Genomic DNA, 17091 nt, shown 5'->3' on the forward strand with positions numbered 1-17091 from the left:
TATCCGCCTGGAGTCTGTCTGCCCATCTGTCTGGCTGCCCATCTGTCTGTCTGATAGAAACATAAAGCTGGAGTAACTCAGCAGGCCAGGCAGCTTCTCTGGAGAAAAGGAATAGGTGATGTTTTGGGTCAAGACACTTCTTCAGTCATACCTATTCCTTTTCTCCAGAGATGCTGTCTGACCCGCTGAGTAAGGGGTAGGCTATTTAGAACTGAGATGAGGAAAAACCTTTTCAGTCAGAGAGTTGTGAATCTGTGAATTCTCTGCCTCAGAAGGCAGTGGAGGCCAATTCTCTGAATGCATTCAAGAGAGAGCTAGATAGAGCTCTTAAGGATAGTGGAGTCAGGGGTATGGGGAGAAGGCAGGAATGGGGGTACTGATTGAGAATGATCTGCCATGATCACATTGAATGGCGGTGCTGGCTCGAAGGGCCGAATGGCCTCCTCCTGCACCTATTGTCTATTGAGTTATTCCGGCTTTTGTGTCTATCTTTGTTTGTAAACCAGCATCTGCAGTTTCTTGCTACCTGTGTGTGTGGGTCTGTTGCTACCTGTGTGTGTGGGTCTGTTGCTACCTGTGTGTGTGGGGTCTGTTGCTACCTGTGTGTGTGGGTCTGTTGCTACCTGTGTGTGTGGTCTGTTGCTACCTGTGTGTGTGGGTCTGTTGCTACCTGTGTGTGTGGGTCTGTTGCTACCTGTGTGTGTGGGTCTGTTGCTACCTGTGTGTGTGGGTCTGTTGCTACCTGTGTGTGTGGGTCTGTTGCTACCTGTGTGTGTGGGTCTGCAGTTGCTTGTTACCTGTGTGTGTGTGGATCTGTTGGCGATCTGTTGCTGACTGTGCTCTGCTCTGCTCCCCCAGAGGGCAGATCGTGTGCCGTGGTGTTTAACTGCAAGTTTATCGAGACATCAGCGGCGCTGCAGCACCGGGTGCGGGAGCTGTTCGAGGGCATCACGCGGCAGATCCGCCTGCGCCGGGACAGCAAGGAGGACAATGAGCGGCGCCAGGCCTGTGCCCAGCGGCGGCAGAGTGTGGGGCCAGAGGGCACGCCGCTTCCTGGGCCGCCTGGTGGCCAGGAACAACAAGAAGATGGCCTTCAGGCAGAAGTCCAAGTCCTGCCATGACCTGTCAGTGCTCTGACCAGCGACTGGTGCCCGCGGCCGTCTGACCTCTGACCCATCCACAGCCCTGGCTCTGACCTCTGACCCAACCACAGCCCTGATCTGACCTCTGACCTGTACACAGCCCTGATCTGACCTCTGACCTGTACATAGCTCTGACCTCTGACCCATCCACAGCCCTGGATCTGACCTGTGACCCATACACAGTCCTGGGTCTTTTTTTGTATGAAACCAGTATCTGCGGTTCCCCACACTAGTTCCGTTTTATCCCACTTTCTCATCCACTTCCTACACAAAGGACAATTAACCTACAAACCCGCACGTCTTTGGAGTGTGGGAGGAAACCGGAGCACCCGGAGGAAACCCACGAGGTCACAGGGAGAACGTGTAAACTCCACACACAGACAACACCCGAGGTCAGGATCGAACCCGGGTCTCTGGCGCTGTAAGGCAGCGGCTCTACCAGCTGCACCACTGTGTTGGGAGTGAGGGAGGGAGTGAGTGGGGCATTTGAGGACAGTGGATAAAGTTAATAGACACAGACAGAGCCCAGCCCCTGGTCTAGTGAATTGGCCGGCACGAGTTGTAGCTGGATCATCAGAGCTTTGCGTTTGTAAGAGTTTACTGAAGTTAGGCGGAATACCAAAGAGGGGTCAATCGCATCCATCGACCCGTGAAGTGCGCAGGCTCGTACATCACGGGCACCACTGGGTCACGTCTGGTCAAGTATTAACAGCAATAAGACACCATCACCGCGGTTCACTGATAAACCCACTCGTTTATTTCTGTTTAATATGATTGTATTCCAATGGTTTCCTAACTGTTTACATATCAACTTTTGTATTTAAAATAAAATTTATTAAGTATTGCAATATGTGTGCTAATTTTCTTTCAGTGGGAAGAACAATTATGTCATACTTGCTCTATATTGGAAACGGTCATTAAATCGACAGTGTTATCCCACAGACATTAATCCAGCTCGCCTCACACCATCCCTCAGTGACCCCTCTCTCCCAGTGCCCTGTGCTACTGTATGTACCTACGCCAATGTTAATCCAGCTCCCTCAGTGACCCCTCTCTCCCAGCGCCCTGTGCCACTGTCTGTATATCTCTCAGTGACCCCTCTCTCTCCCAGCGCTCTGTGCCACTGTCTGTATATCTCTCAGTGACCCCTCTCTCTCCCAGCGCTCTGTGCCACTGTCTGTATATCTCTCAGTGGCCCCTCTCTCCCAGCGCCCTGTGCTACTGTCTGTACCTATGCCAATGTTAATCCAGCTCCCTCAGTGACCCCTCTCTCCCAGCACCCTATGCTACTGTCTGTATATCTCTCAGTGACCCCTCTCTCCAGCGCCCTGTGCTACTGTCTGTACCTACGCCAATGTAATCCAGCTCCTTCAGTGACCCCTCTCTCCCAGCGCTCTGTGGCACTGTCTGTACCTCCGCCAATGTTAATCCAGCTTCCTCAGTGACCCCTCTCTCAGAGTGCCCTGTGCTACTGTCTGTATATCTCTCAGTGACCCCTCTCCACAGCGCTCTGTGGCACTGTCTGTATATCTCTCAGTGACCCCTCTCTCCCAGCGCCCTGTGCTACTGTCTGTACCTACGCCAATGTTAATCCAGCTCCCTCAGTGACCCCCTCTCTCCCAACGCCCTGTGGCACTGTCTGTATATCTCTCAGCGACCCCTCTCTCTCCCCAGTGCCCTATGCTACTGTCTGTATATCTCTCAGTGACCCCCCTCTCTCCCAACGCCCTGTGGCACTGTCTGTATATCTCTCAGTGACCCCCTCTCTCTCCCAGTGCCCTATGCTACTGTCTGTATATCTCTCAGTGACCCCCCTCTCTCCAACGCCCTGTGGCACTGTCTGTATATCTCTCAGTGACCCCTCTCTCTCCCAGTGCCCTGTGCACTGTCTGTATATCTCTGTGACTTCTCTCCCAGTGCCCTGTGCTACTGTCTGTATATCTCTCAGTGACCCCTCTCTCTCCCAGTGCCCTGTACCACTGACTGTATATCTCTCAGTGACCCCTCTCTCTCCCAGTGCCCTGTACCACTGACTGTATCTCCACCGACGTCACCCAGTTTATGGGACCGTGCTGTGTAATGATGAGTATCAGCCTTTTACAAACTGCAGTCATGACTTGTCAAATCTGTCATAGAACACAGAACAGTACAGCACAAGAACAGGCCCTTCAGCCCACAGTGGCTGTGCTGAACATGATGCCATATTTAACTAATCTCCTCTGCCTGCACGTGATCCATATCCCTCCATTCGCTGTGTGTCCATGTATATCCAAAAGCCATTTAAACGCCACTATCATATGTGCCTCCACCACCACCCCCGGCAGCGTGTTCCAGACACCCACCTGTGTTTAAAAGGCTTAGGAAGATCTGGGCTAAAAGACATTTGGACATATACATAGACAGGAGGGGATTAGAGATCTTTTAAACACCAGCATCATATCTGCCCCCCACCACCAACCCCAGGCACCCACTGCCCTCTGTGTAAAACGCTTGCCCCACACATCTCCTTTAAACTTTCCTCACTTCACCTAGAAGTTGTCCACCATAAAGCAGCCAGGAGTTCCTGGGGGTTTATGGAGAGGCTGAACATAAAGCAGCTCTTCGTTTTTCCTAAACAATACAGACATGGAGGGTGAAGTTGCCTCTGTTTGTGCGTATGAATGAGCTCTGATCCTCTCTTGTCTACCCTCTCCCTCTCTAATACTCTGTGCTTCTCTTTGTATCTCTGTTTCCATGCTCTCCCCCTCTCTTTTTCTTACTCTGGCTTACTCTGTTCAACTCTCTTTCTCTCCCACACTCTCTCTTGACCCCCACTTTCTCTCCTTATCTCTACACTCTTCTTTTACTGTCATCCCTTTTCTCAGTCCACCCTCTCCCTCTTTCCCCTTTCTCCCTCTCCCCATCCGCTCTCCCTCTCTCTGCCCCCTCCCTCTCCCTCTTTCCTCTCTGTCCCTGCAGCTCTCTCCCCCTCTCCTTTCCCTCTCTCTCTGCCGCTTCTCCCTCCCTCTCTCTCTTTCCCCTCTCCTTCTCTCTCTCTGCCGCTCCCTCCCTCTCCCCTCTCTTTCTCTCTCCGCTGTTTGTTTATTTTTCTCTGCTCGCCCCTATTTTGATGTGCTCACAGTGCGCACATTGGCTCCACCGCCCAGCATTTATTTCCCATCCCTTGGTGCCCTTGAGCAGCAGCAGGACTCGAGCGGTTGCCATCTGCGTGACATCGGTGCCCACAGCTTGGCATAGCTTTGGCACAGCGGTGTCTGGGTGGTGGTTGCCAGTCACCCACGGCCCTGGGCCCCGGACTCACGCACAACAAGAGGTGAGGAGGCTGCGGCAAATGGCATCATGTAGAGGGCAAACTCATCACTCTGTCTAACTCTCTACGCTGGCACCCCTGGCTCTCACTCACGTCCTGTGTCCCCCCTTCTCAGGCCATCTCTCTCTCTCTCTCACTCTCACTCTCACTCTCACTCTCACTCTCACTCTCACTCTCACTCTCACTCTCACTCTCACTATCACTCTCTGTCTTTGTCTCTCTTCCCCTCTGTCTCTCTGTCGTTCTCTGTCTGTCTGGCTCAGTCTCTGTCTTTGTCTCTCTCTGTTTCTCGTCCCCTCTGTTTCTTTCTCTCTCTCCCTCTGTCTGTCTCTCTCTCACTCTCTCTCTCTCTGTCTGTGTCTGTCTCTGTCTCTCCATTGCTCTCAGTCTCTCCCTCTTGTTATCACCACATTATCTTTCTATTTTTTTTCTCTCTCTCGCTCCATTTATTTCTCACACTCCTTCTGTGTGTGTGTGTGTGTGTGTGTGTGTGTGTGTGTGTGTGTGTGTGTGTGTGTGTGTGTGTGTGTGTGTGTGTGTGTGCCTCCATTTACCTCCACATTGCTGCCCCTCACTGCCCTTATTCTTCTCCATCTCTAACGATGCAAAGTTCAGGTCTGCTGACACTCCTTTTTCCTCCTTCCCCTCTCCTCCCTGTGTCCATTTTATTTTCCTTGTGCCTGGCTCCCCCTTTGTATCCTATATCTTCTCCCCCCCCCCCCCCCCCACCGCCCCACCCCCCCCGCCCCCCGCCCCCCTCTGATTCTCTCCTGGAAAATCAAAGATGTGTGGGGTGTGAGATAAAAATAGAAGGAACCAGTGTATTGACCGTAGGATTGGTCTGGTCGGAATTGAAAGTCAATGATTAACGGTGAATTATAAGAAGGTTACAAGTAGGTTTTCACACAGTTGCTGGACTCACTGAGAGACAGGTAAGACTAGTTTGTCTGGATACTTTGTTGTTGATTACTTTAAGACCAAAACTAAAAGTGAGCGGGAGTGTGAAAAGTCGTTGGAGTGTAGCGGAATAGAAAGGGAACTGGGAAGTGATCAGCCAACTGTACCTGTTCAACCTGACATACTTACAGCCCCTCAGGTACAGGAAATCCTGACTGACGCACTGTTACAACCAGTTTTCAGTTTAGTTTAGTTTAGTTTAGTTTAGTTTATTATTGTCACGTGTACTGAGGTACAGTTGAAAGTTTTTTGTTGCGTGCTAACCAGTCAGCGGAAAGACTATACATGATTACAATCAAAATGTCCAGTGTACTGATACAGGATAAAGGGAATAACGTTCAGTGCCAGTAAAGTCCAATTAAAGATAGTCCGAGGGGCTCCAATGAGGTAGATGATGGAGCACTCCCTAGTTGGTGATAGGATGGTTCAGTTGCCTGATAACAGCCGGGAAGAAACTGTCCCTGATTCTGGAGGTGTGCGTTTTCACACTTCTGTACTTCTTGCCTGATGGGAGAGGGGAGAAGAGGGTGTGACCAAGGTGAGACCAGGGTGAGACCAAGGTGAATATGCTGGTGGTTTACTAAAGTTCACATCTCATCTGCCAAAATCTAGGGGAAATATTCAGAATATTTGCACTAGAAACTTTGAAATGAGGAGATTGTTTTCTCTGGAGCGTTGAAGGCTGAGAGAAGACCTGGTAGAAGTGTATAAAATTAGGAGAGGCATAGATAGGGCAGACCAAATCTTTTTTTTCCCCATGGTGGAAATGTCAAGGACTAGAGGGGACAGCTTTAAGGTCAGCGGAGGAAAGTGTAAAGGAGATGTGCGGGATGAGTTTTTTACACAGAGGGTGGTGGGTGCCTGGAACATGCTGCCAGGGGTGGTGGTGGAGGCAGATACCATAGTGGCATTTAAGAAGTTTTTAGACGGGCACATGGATATGCACGGAATGGAGGGATATGGATCATGTGCAGGTAGAGGAGACTAGTCTAACTTGGCATCATGTTTGGCATGGACATTCTAGGCCGAAGGGCCTGTTCCTGTGTTGTACTGTTTAATGAATAGTTATTGGAAGCATTTTTCTTCAATGCCACAGATTGGGGACAAGTTTACTTGTTCCTTTACGATGAAAAAAAATCCACGTGAGAGCAATTTTGTAGTTTACTGAAGCGGTTTTATAGTTTGCGTTATGTTTTGTGTTACAACCAAGGTCACCCTGGATCCAACTAATTTGTTGTGAAGCTATTTAGCTGCTGCAGGACTAACTGGAAGTAAAACTGAACAGGAAGGAAAAGAACGTGTAAATGGTTGGGAATGTCTCAGATTAGAGAGAGGGTGGGAGAAGTGAAACAAGAGGGGTGAGAATGAGCAGAAAATGAGAAGATTGTGAGCATGAAACATGAGCAGAGAGGGAACAAGCGAGACGGAGGGAGAGAGAGGGAGAGACAGACAGATGCAGACAGACAGAAGACAGACAGAGAGAATGAGCAAGGAGACAGCCTTGGGGAAGAGAGAGGACAGAGAGAAGGCGAGATTGAAGGTCAAAGGGAGGACAGAAGGTGGAAAAGGAGAGAAAGATTGAAAGAGAGGCTGACAGGTGGAACAAGGGAGAACAGTGCTAGGAGAAGAAGTGGCAGAGGGTGAGATGGAGGGAGAAAGAGAGGCGAAAGAGATGGAGGTGGTAGTAAGGGAGAAAGGGAATGTGATGAGTTGTTAGAGATGGATAAAGAGAAACACAAATGAAGGAGGGTGGGGGAAAGAGAGAAAAATTAAGAGAGGGGAGTGTGAGAGAGAAAGAGGGGAAAGGAGATAGAAGGGGAGTGGATAGGGTGAGAGAGGAGGGAAAGGGGAGTGAGAGAGGGAGAAAAGAGAGTGAAGGAGAGAAAGAGGGGCAGAAGGAAGTGGGGGAGATAGAGAGGAATGGGAGTGAGAGAGAGAGTGAAAGAGAGAGGGGAATAAGAGAGCGATAGGGAGGAGGTGTAGAATGAAAGGGAGAGGGGAGAGGAAGAGGAAGAGGGAGTGAAGAGCTAGTGGTGAGGGAGAGGTTTGTGTGAGGTGTGTGGAGTTCCTGGGGTTCTGCTGTCGGTACAAGGTCGTTGCCAGGGAGTCGGTGAAATGGCCGCTGCTGGTGTGAGGCCGGCCTCCACCAGGCCTGAGCCTCGTGACTGACTCTCGTTCATGTGCCTTTTCTCAGGGTTTGCTGAACTTCCGTCCTCACCACCGGGACTCACAGGCAGCTGACGTCACCCCCTTCCTCTGTACCCAGCACAATGACAGGAGTGGGGGTCCCACACTGCAGCCAGGTCAGTAACCCCCCCACCCCACAAAATCCCTCTATTCACACCTGAGAACTCACCACACTGCCACCAACAACTCACCAACAACCTTTCTCCTTTCATTTTCTGTCTCTTTTTTTATCTTCTGAGTTACTTTTGCCAATTTTTCTTTCTTACTCTCATTCTCCATCCCTTTCTCTCCCCTTCACTCTCCCTCTCCCCCTCTCTCTCCCCATCTCCATCTCACTCTCCCTTGCCCTCCCTTTCTGTCTGCCTCCTTCCGTCCATCCCACCCTTTCTCTCCCCCTCTCTATCCTTCCTCTCTCTCTCTCTCTCTCTCTCTCTCTCTCTCTCTCTCTCTCTCTCTCTCTCTCTCTCTCTCTCTCTCTCTCTCTCTCTCTCTCTCTCTCTCTCTCTCTCTCTCTCTCTCTCTCTCTCCTCTCTCTCTCTCTCTCTCTACCTTTCTCTCATGTGAACACATCTTTCTGATTCCCAACCATTATTAATTCCCTGTAAGGGACCTCGTAGATAGATACGGTGGTGAAGAAGGCTTTTGACACATTGGCCTTCATCAGTGAGGGTACTGGGTACAGCGTTTGGGATACAAGAAGACACAAAATGCTGGAGTAACTCAGCAGGTCAGGAAGCTTCTTTGGAGAACATGGATAGGTGACGTTTCAGGTTGGGACCCTTCTTCAGACTGGTTGGGATGGTATGTCACAGTTATGTAAAATGTTGATGAGGCTACTCTTAGATGACTGTGTTCACTTTTGTCCACCTATCCACATCAATGTCCTATACAACTGTAACGTAACATCCCAACTTCTATAATTATTCGTTGTTAATTGGCCCCCTGTAGAATGAAGAATTTCATTGTTCCGTTCTGGGGCATATGACAATAAACCACTCCTGACTCTCTGCAATGGTCCAATGGTGCTTTTATTTGTTACATAGGCAACTGCACAGTGAAATTATTATTGCATATATGACACGTGCAGGTGTCACCATTTCTGGCGCCATTATTCAAAGTCCAAAGTCTGATCGGCCCGTGCGCTCGATGTACTGGAGCAGTTCCTTCCAACTGGCTCTCCTCTCCTCGCCCGGCCATCTTTGTGTCCGGGGCTGCTTCCTGTAGCCGACCTTGAAGGTGCTGGACACATTACCCCCGTTCACCCTCCCACCGGCCCGTGCTCCTCGCGTCCGACGCCTCCAGGTACCTCCCGGTCTTATGGATTGGCCCCTAGTGTGTAGGGAGCGGATGGGAATGTGGGATAGTGTAGAACTAGTGTGAATGGGTGATTGATGGTCTGGGTGGGCCGAAGGGCCTGTTCCCACGCTCTATCTCTGAACTAAAACCTCGTTGGTTATTGCTCTGGAGACGAGGGTTGGAAATCGTTTGCGAAGGTGTTTGTTTCTGACCAGGTGTGTGCGCTGATGGCCGTGCTCGGAGTTCTGTCAGCAGCCACTGTTGTCACGGTGCCTGAGAACTACGACGGACACTTCCCCTGGTTCCTGACAAAGGTGAGGGGTCTTCATCAGAGGGCAGCGAGCTGGCACCGCAGGGAGGGGGCATTGGGCACACCACACGCTCACATGTTGTGGGAATGCTGTGGGAATGCCGTGGGAATGCTGTGGTAACTGTGGGAATGCCGTGGGAATGCTGTGGGAAATGTGGGAATGCTTTGGGAATGATGTGAGAACTGTGGGAATGCTTTGGGAATGCTGTGAGGACTGGGAATACTGAGGGAACTGTGGGGATGCTGTGGGAACTATGAGCTGGGAATGTTTTGGGAATACTGGGAGAATATTGTGGGAATACTGGGAGAATATTGTGGAAAATGTGTGGGAACGCTGTGGGAATGTTGTGGGATCTGTGGGAACATGGAGCTCCTGCCATCCCGCACTGGAATTCCGTGAGTAAAGGCTCCCAGATGTTGTGTGTTGCGGGAGAAAACGGTCTGACCTGGGGCGCTCGGGGAGTCGGAACTAACGAGGAGTAGTGGGGCGGTGGGGTGGTGGGGAGGTGGGGAGGTGGGGAGGTGGGGAGGTGGGGCGGTAGGGAGGTGGGGTGGTGGGGTGGTGGGGAGGTGGGGAGGTGGGGCGGTGGGACTGTGGGGTGGTGGGGAGGTGGGGCGGTGGGGCGGTAGGGAGGTGGGGCGGTGGGGAGGTGGGGTGGTGGGGAGGTGGGACGGTGGGGTGGTGGGGTGGTGGGGCGGTGGGGAGGTGGGGAGGTGGGACTGTGGGGTGGTGGGGAGGTGGGGCGGTGGGACTGTGGGGTGGTGGGGCGGTGGGGTGGTGGGGAGGTGGGACGGTGGGGTGGTGGGGTGGTGGGGAAGTGGGACGGTGGGACGGTGGGGCGGTGGGGTGGTGGGGTGGTGGGGAGGTGGGACGGTGGGGTGGTGGGGAAGTGGGGCGGTGGAGTGTGGGGAGGTGGGGCAGTGGGACGGTGGGGCGGTGGGGCAGTGGGACGGTGGGACGGTGGGGAGGTGGGGAGGTGGGGTGGTGGGGTGGTAGGGAAGTGGGGCGGTGGGGTGGTGGGGAGGTGGGGCAGTGGGGTGGTGGGGCAGGTGTACGGTCCCCAGGGTGAGGAAGTGGGGATGAGGGGGCAGGGTGGGAAGAGGTGAAGGGTGGGAGAGGGGTCAAGGTACTCTCAGTGTGGGCGCACCTTTCCCGCTCCAGGTCGAGACCAACATCAGTGGAGAGTTCAGATTGAGACTGGAGGACGATTACAACGGGACTTTCGGGATCGAAGGGCAGACGTTCCTGTTCTCCCGCTCCTCCTTCGATCGGGAAGAGAGGGGCAGCTACGAGTTGCAGGTTGGTGGCTGGAGATGGGAACTCTCCCTCGATTCTGGTCTGGCAGGAGTAAGGAACAGGGTGCTCTTTCCTTTAGATTAGTTTAGTTCAGTTTAGTTTAGTGTAGTTTAATTCAGGGAGAACGTACAAACTCCATACAAATAGCACCCAAGGTCAGGATCGAACCCGAGTCTCTGGAGCTGTGAGGCAGCAACTCTACCGCTGCGCCACTGTGCTGCCCCTTTAGTTTAGTTTAGTTCAGTTCTACATCTACACTTCACGCTGCCTCGGCACGGCCACTAACATAATCACGGACCAGTCTCACCCCGGTCACTCCCTCTTCTCCCTTCTGCCATCAGGCAAGAAGTACAGAAGTGTGAAAATGCATACCTCCAGATTCAGGGAGAGTTTCTTCCCAGCTGTTATCAGGCAACTGAACCATCCTATCACCAACTAGAGAGCGGTCCTGACCTACCATCTACCTGATTGGAAACCTTTGAACTAACTTTAATTGGACTTTATCCTGTATCTGTACACTGTGGATGGATGATTATACTCATGTATAGTCTTCCCACTGACTGGAGAGCATGCAACTAAAAGTTTTTCACTGTACCTTGGTACACATGACAATAATAAATAGTTTAGTTTAGTTTAGAGATACAGCATGGAAACAGGCCCTTCGGCCCACTGAGTCCACGCTGACTATTGATCACTGTTCACACTAGTTAATACTATATTCCTTCATTTGTCCCACACCGGGGAAATTTACAGTGTTACAGCAGCAAAGTGGATAGCAAGAGATCATTCATTATAAATAAAAGTAAAGACAAGGATAAATTGTCATCAGTTTACTGTGTATTCCTTAACTGTTACTGTTGACTCGTCTGCTGGGAGCAGTGCTGGTTGTGCAGTCTCACAGCAGCGGGAAGGAAGGACCTCCTATATCTCTCCTTCACGCACTTGGGGTGAAGGAGTCTGTCACTGAAGGAGCTACTCAGTGCAGTGACCATGTCCTGCATGGGGTGGGAGTCGTTGTCCAGCATCGATGTTACCTTTGCCATCATCCTCCACTCTCCCACCGCCTGTACTGAGTCGAGGGGGCAACCCAGGACAGAGCTGGCCTTCCTGACCAACTTGTCGAGTCTTTTCCCCTCCGTTGCTGAGATACTGCTGCTCCAGCAGACCACTCCATAGAAAATGGCCGATGCAACCACCGTGTTGTAGGTCCTTAGGAGTGCCCCCTGCACTCCAAAGGACCTGAGTCTCCACTGAGTTCTATGTTATCCCACTTTCTCATCCACTCCCTATACACAAAGGACAATTTTCAGAGGCCAATTAACCTACAAACCTGCACGTCTTTGAGATGTGGGAGGAAACCAGAGCACCAAGAGAAAACCCACGCAGTCACAGGGAGAACGTATAACTCCACACAGACGGCTCCCGTAATAAGGATTGAACGCGGGTCACTGGCGGCACGAGGCAGCAGCTCTACCCGCTGCGCCACTCTGGTGGTTTACAAAAAAAAACAAGACAAAGGGAATACGTGACACAAGTGTTCAGCGGGTCAGGCAGCAGGTCTGTACATGTGACAATAATAAACCTCACACTCGTCTTTCCTGACTCTATACATCCTGCTCTAGGTTGCTGTGGTGGATGATGAGGGAGCACAGCTGGACGAGCCCGTGTCTATCACCATTAACGTCACCGACAGGAATGACAATGCTCCCCAGTTTGAACAGGACACATTTCTAGCCCGCGTCTACATGGGAGCGCCTGCAGGTAACCAATAGGTTTCATTGCATTGCCTGCACCTCTGCATTTCATGCATCTGTCCATTCCTCTGTCTCTGTTCTCCCTCTTCCCCCTCCCACAGCCCAGCATCGGCCCTGGTCTCACCCTATCACAGATATTCCCACCGCACCGTCCTCTCGCCCACCCTCTCTGCAGTTTAAGGTTTTTTCTCGTATAAAAGTTTGGCAAGGCTGTATTTGGAGTATTGCGTGCAGTTCTGGTCGCCCCATTACAGGAAGGACATGGTGGCTTTGGAGAGGGTGCAGAGGAGGTTCACCAGAATTATGCCTGGATTAGAGGGTATTAGCGACAGGGAGGGGAGGGACAGGCTTGGATTGTTTTCTCTGAAGTTCCGGACATGTTGCCAAGTTAATGTATGCACACACGCATGCAAGCACACACATGACCACACATGTACATGCATGCATACACCCATGTACACACACCCACACTCTCACATATGCACACATGCAAACACTTCTGAACACACACTTTCTCACACACACACACACATACTCACACTCTCTCTCACACACACACACACTCACTATGAGGAGATTAACTATCCAGCAACCACCTCTGCTGGTTTCCTGGGAGACGTGCCTCGTTGATGTACGATCACCGCTCACAGTCTCAGCCATTCCTGCCGCAAAGCTGTTAATATTTATGTAAAGAAGCAAATATTTTGAAACGTTAGAGAGATGACTGTTGAGGTTTTATGTTCAGGGATTGAGTCATCAGATGTTAAAGCCTTGTGCTCCTGTAGAACTGATCAGCACCATTGCTTTACATTTCCTTATGACACAGAGAGAGGCCATTTGGCCCATCGAGTCTATGCCGACTCAGTGTTCCCATCACTCCCATTCCTCCACCTATTTTCACTCTTAATACAACTCCTGTGCCCTCAATTCTCCTACCCCTCACCTACACACTAGGGGTGATTTACCAAGGGCAATTAATTAATGAGCATGCTGCTCATCTTTGGGATGTGGTCGGAAATCGGAGCATTTGGAGAAAACGTTCATGGTCACAGGGGGAACGTGCAAACTCCACCCAGACAGCACTCGTGGTCAGGATTGAACCCGGGTCTCTGGGGCTATGAGGCGGCGACTCTGCACATAGTGCCTCCCATCTCTCAGCATAAAGAGTAGATTTACGAGGATGTTGCTGGGATTTGATGGCCTGAGCTACAGGGAGAGGTTGGGCAGGCTGGGGGGCTGAGGGGGTGTATAAAATCATGAGGGGAATAGACAGGGTGAATGCACAGGGAATATTCTTTCCCGGGGTCGGGCAATGAAGGAAATGAATAGGAACCCGAGGGGCAACCTTTCCACACAGAGCGGTGGAGCTATGGGACGAGCAGCCGGAGGAGGGGAATGTTTAACCACTTCTAAAGGGAGATATTTCCACTCTGTTCTCAAAAGAGACAAGGACTTGTAGCTGGTGGTTTACCAAAGAAATACACAAAATACTGGAGTAACTCAGAGGGTCAGGCAGCATCACTAGATAATATGGATTGGTGATGTTTTAGACTGAAGGGTTCTGACCTGAAACGTCACCTGCCCATGTTCTCCAAAGATGCTGCCTGACCCAGTGAGTTACTCCAGCACGTTGTGTCTTTCTTTGGTAAACTAGCATCTGCAGTTCCTTGTTTCTTTGGAGGGATATCTGTTCTAATGAGAGCTCAACCACTTGGCGCCTTGACTGTGTTTCTCTCTCCACAGATGCTGCTTGACCTGCTGGGTGTTTCCAGCAGATTCTACTTTTGTCTCGGGTTTGCGGCACCTGCGGTTTTCTGCGCCGTGACCCTGTGACCGCGTGGGTTTTCTCCGGGTGCTCCGGTTTCCCCCCACACTCCAAAGACGTGTGTGTTTGTAGGTTAATGGGAGGTAGAGGCGTGGCTTGGGGAGGGGCTGCGAGGGGAGGGGTTGTCCTGCTGTAACACCAGGCTGTGTATTGTTGCAGGGTACAGAATCCTGAAGGTGGCCGCAAGTGACCGGGATGAAGCCTCGACCCTGAATGCTGATCTCCGCTACCAGATCATCAGCCAGCAGCCAGAACTGCCCTCAGATAACATGTTCCAGGTCAACCCGCTGACTGGCCACCTCACCCTCACCACAGAAGGTACCGCAACATGGGAGATGGAACATGGGACATACGACATAGAATAAGGAAGATAGGACAGAGAACATAGAATATGGAACATAGGACAGAGGACATGGATCATAGAAATGGAACATGGAACATTAGTTTAGTTTAGTTTTTGTCACTTGTACCGAGATATAGTGAAAAGCTTTTTTGTTGTGAGCTATCCAGTCAGTGGAAAGACTGTACATGATTAAATCGGGCTGTCCACGGTGTATAGATACAGGATCAAGGGAATAACATTTAGTGCAAGATAAACTCCACTCAAGTCCGATTAAAGCTAGTCCGAGGGTCGCCACTGAGATCAGGACTGAGGGTCTCCACTGAGGTCAGGACTGCTCTCCAGTTGGTGATGGGATGGTTCTGTTCCCCTTTGAACAGAACATGGAACATCGACCCGAAACATCACCCATTCCTTCTCACCAGAGATGCTGCCTGTCCCGCTGAGTTACTTCAGCATTTTTGTTTTCTGTCTTCGGTGTAAACCAGCATCTGCAGTTTCTTCCTACACATCATTCAGGTAAAGCTCCACACCAAGTGCTGCCTGCTTTCCCCATGGACAGCACTGGTGCAGTGCCGACACAGGGAGAGCAGAGGCAGTGGTGCAGTGCCGACACAGAGTGAGCAGAGGCACTGGTGCAGTGCCGACACAGAGTGAGCAGAGGCAGTGGCTGGGTGAGGAGCAAGGCAGCAGCACAACCTCTAAAAACAAGTAGTACAGATGCTGCTTTGTACCAAAGATAGACACAAAGTGCTGGAGTAACTCAGTGGATCAGGCAGCATCTCTGGGGAACATGGATGGGTGACGTTTCAGTTTGGGACGCTTCTTCACACCCGCGACATAAAGCACAATGTGACAACACTAGCACACGCACACATGCACACACACGCACATATGCACACACACACACTCACACACGCACATGCACATGTGTGCGCACACACACACACGCACATGTGCACACACTCACACACATACACTCACGCACACACTCACACGCACATGTGCACACTCACATGCACATGTGTGCGCACACACACACACTCACACGCACATGTGCACACACACACATGCACACACACTCACATGCACATGTGTGCGCACACACACACACACACTCACACGCACATGTGCACACACACACATGCACACACACACTCACATGTGTGCACACACACACGCACATGTGCACACACACACACACACATGTGTACACATGCACATATGCGCACACACGCACATGTGCACACACACACACAGCAAGCGGCTGCTTCACACCGGGCCACTCTCTTGGTCATGGCTGTGTGTCACACACACAGGATGTGACTCCGTCTCCCTGCCCCTCGCTCTGTGTTGATTCACCACGGCTACATAATGAGGTTTTCCCGGGATGCTGCTGGTGACGTGCGTTACAGGAACAGAGGCAAGCTGTCACCTTGCGGCAGAGGATGGGGATGGGGGTGGGGGTGGGGGTGGCAGCTGATACATGCTTTGTTTAAACAGCTGGGGCTGGAAACGCCGTCAGTCTATGCATGAACGCATGCCTCTCCATCTCTCCTGCTCCCTGCAAGTCAATCAGACCAGCATCATCGGAAGATTGTCCTCAGAATAAAAGGATGTACCTTTAGAAAGGAGATGAGGGGGAATTTCATTATCCAAATGATGACATTTTTGTTGAATTCATTGCCACAGACGGTTGTGGCGGCCATTAATGGGCATTTTAAAAGTGGTGATTGAGAAGTTTTTGATTAGTAACGGTGTGTCAGGGACTATGGGGAGAAGGCAGGTGAATGGGGTTGAGAGGGAAAGATAGATCAGCCATGATTGAATGGGGGAGTGCTCTGGTTTTTCCCCACACTCCAAAGACGTGCAAGTTTGTAGTTTATTTGGCTTCGGTAAAAATTGTAAATCGTCCCGAGTGTGTAGGGTAGTGTTAGTGTAGGGCTGATGGCTGGTTGGCATGCACTCGGTGGGCCGAGGGGGCCTGCTTCCGCACTGTATCTCTAATGTAAACCTGGTTGTGTGTGGTTGCAGGTGCTGCCACACTGGATGCGGATGTGGCTGACCATTACCAGCTGGCCGTACAGGTGAAGGACATGGGCGGTCTGAGCCAAGGCCACTACGCACAGGCACACATCCTTATCAACGTGACACAAAACACCTGGGTCTCCCTAAGTCCCGTCTCTGTGCGCGAGAACCACGAGGGTCCCTATCCATTTCCTCTCTCAAAGGTAAGGACCCTTCCTCTCCACCAAGGAGCAGAAAGACAGCACTTACACCGAGGTAAACTCGCATCAGCAGTTCCTCGTGTCTACCTTGTACATAGGCACGTGGGTATGCAGGGATTGGAGGGATATGGATGATATATATGTAGGGGGAGGAGTTTAGTTTAGTTTAGTTTAGTTTATTGCCATGTGTACCGAGCTACAGTGAAAAGCTTTGTGTTGTGTGCAATCCAGCCAGCAGAAAGACTTTAAAAGATTACAATCAAGCAATCCACAGTGTACAGGTACAGGACAAAGTGGCACAAAGTGCTGGAGTAACTCAGCCAGTCAGGCAGCATCTCTGGAGAACATTTAGGTGACGTTTCGGGTCAAGATGATTTTTCAACTCTACATACATTGAAGTAGTAGCTACCTGGCTTTGGGTTAAAGTCACAGAGTCATACAGCAC

At 51.2% G+C, this 17091-nt stretch overlaps 2 protein-coding genes across 2 annotated transcripts in view; both read left to right on the forward strand.

Moving 5' to 3' along the window:
• The window catches only part of rrad (Ras-related associated with diabetes), a 5520-nt gene extending 3646 nt beyond the window's left edge, over positions 1–1874 (forward strand). The window contains 2 exon segments of the mRNA XM_078401547.1: positions 859–1031; positions 1033–1874. Of these exon segments, the coding sequence (XP_078257673.1) occupies positions 859–1031; positions 1033–1137 (278 nt within the window). The 3' untranslated portion in view covers positions 1138–1874.
• Positions 1875–7054: 5180 nt separating this feature from the next.
• The window catches only part of cdh16 (cadherin 16, KSP-cadherin), a 30685-nt gene continuing 20648 nt past the window's right edge, over positions 7055–17091 (forward strand). The window contains exons 1-7 of the mRNA XM_078401548.1: positions 7055–7093; positions 7604–7712; positions 9064–9206; positions 10365–10502; positions 12122–12260; positions 14238–14396; positions 16453–16649. Coding sequence (XP_078257674.1) covers positions 7055–7093; positions 7604–7712; positions 9064–9206; positions 10365–10502; positions 12122–12260; positions 14238–14396; positions 16453–16649 — 924 coding nt within the window. The remainder of the gene's footprint in view (positions 7094–7603; positions 7713–9063; positions 9207–10364; positions 10503–12121; positions 12261–14237; positions 14397–16452; positions 16650–17091) is intronic.

Source organism: Rhinoraja longicauda, chromosome 6 (assembly GCF_053455715.1).
Source record: "Rhinoraja longicauda isolate Sanriku21f chromosome 6, sRhiLon1.1, whole genome shotgun sequence".
Taxonomy (NCBI): Eukaryota; Metazoa; Chordata; class Chondrichthyes; order Rajiformes; family Arhynchobatidae; genus Rhinoraja; species Rhinoraja longicauda.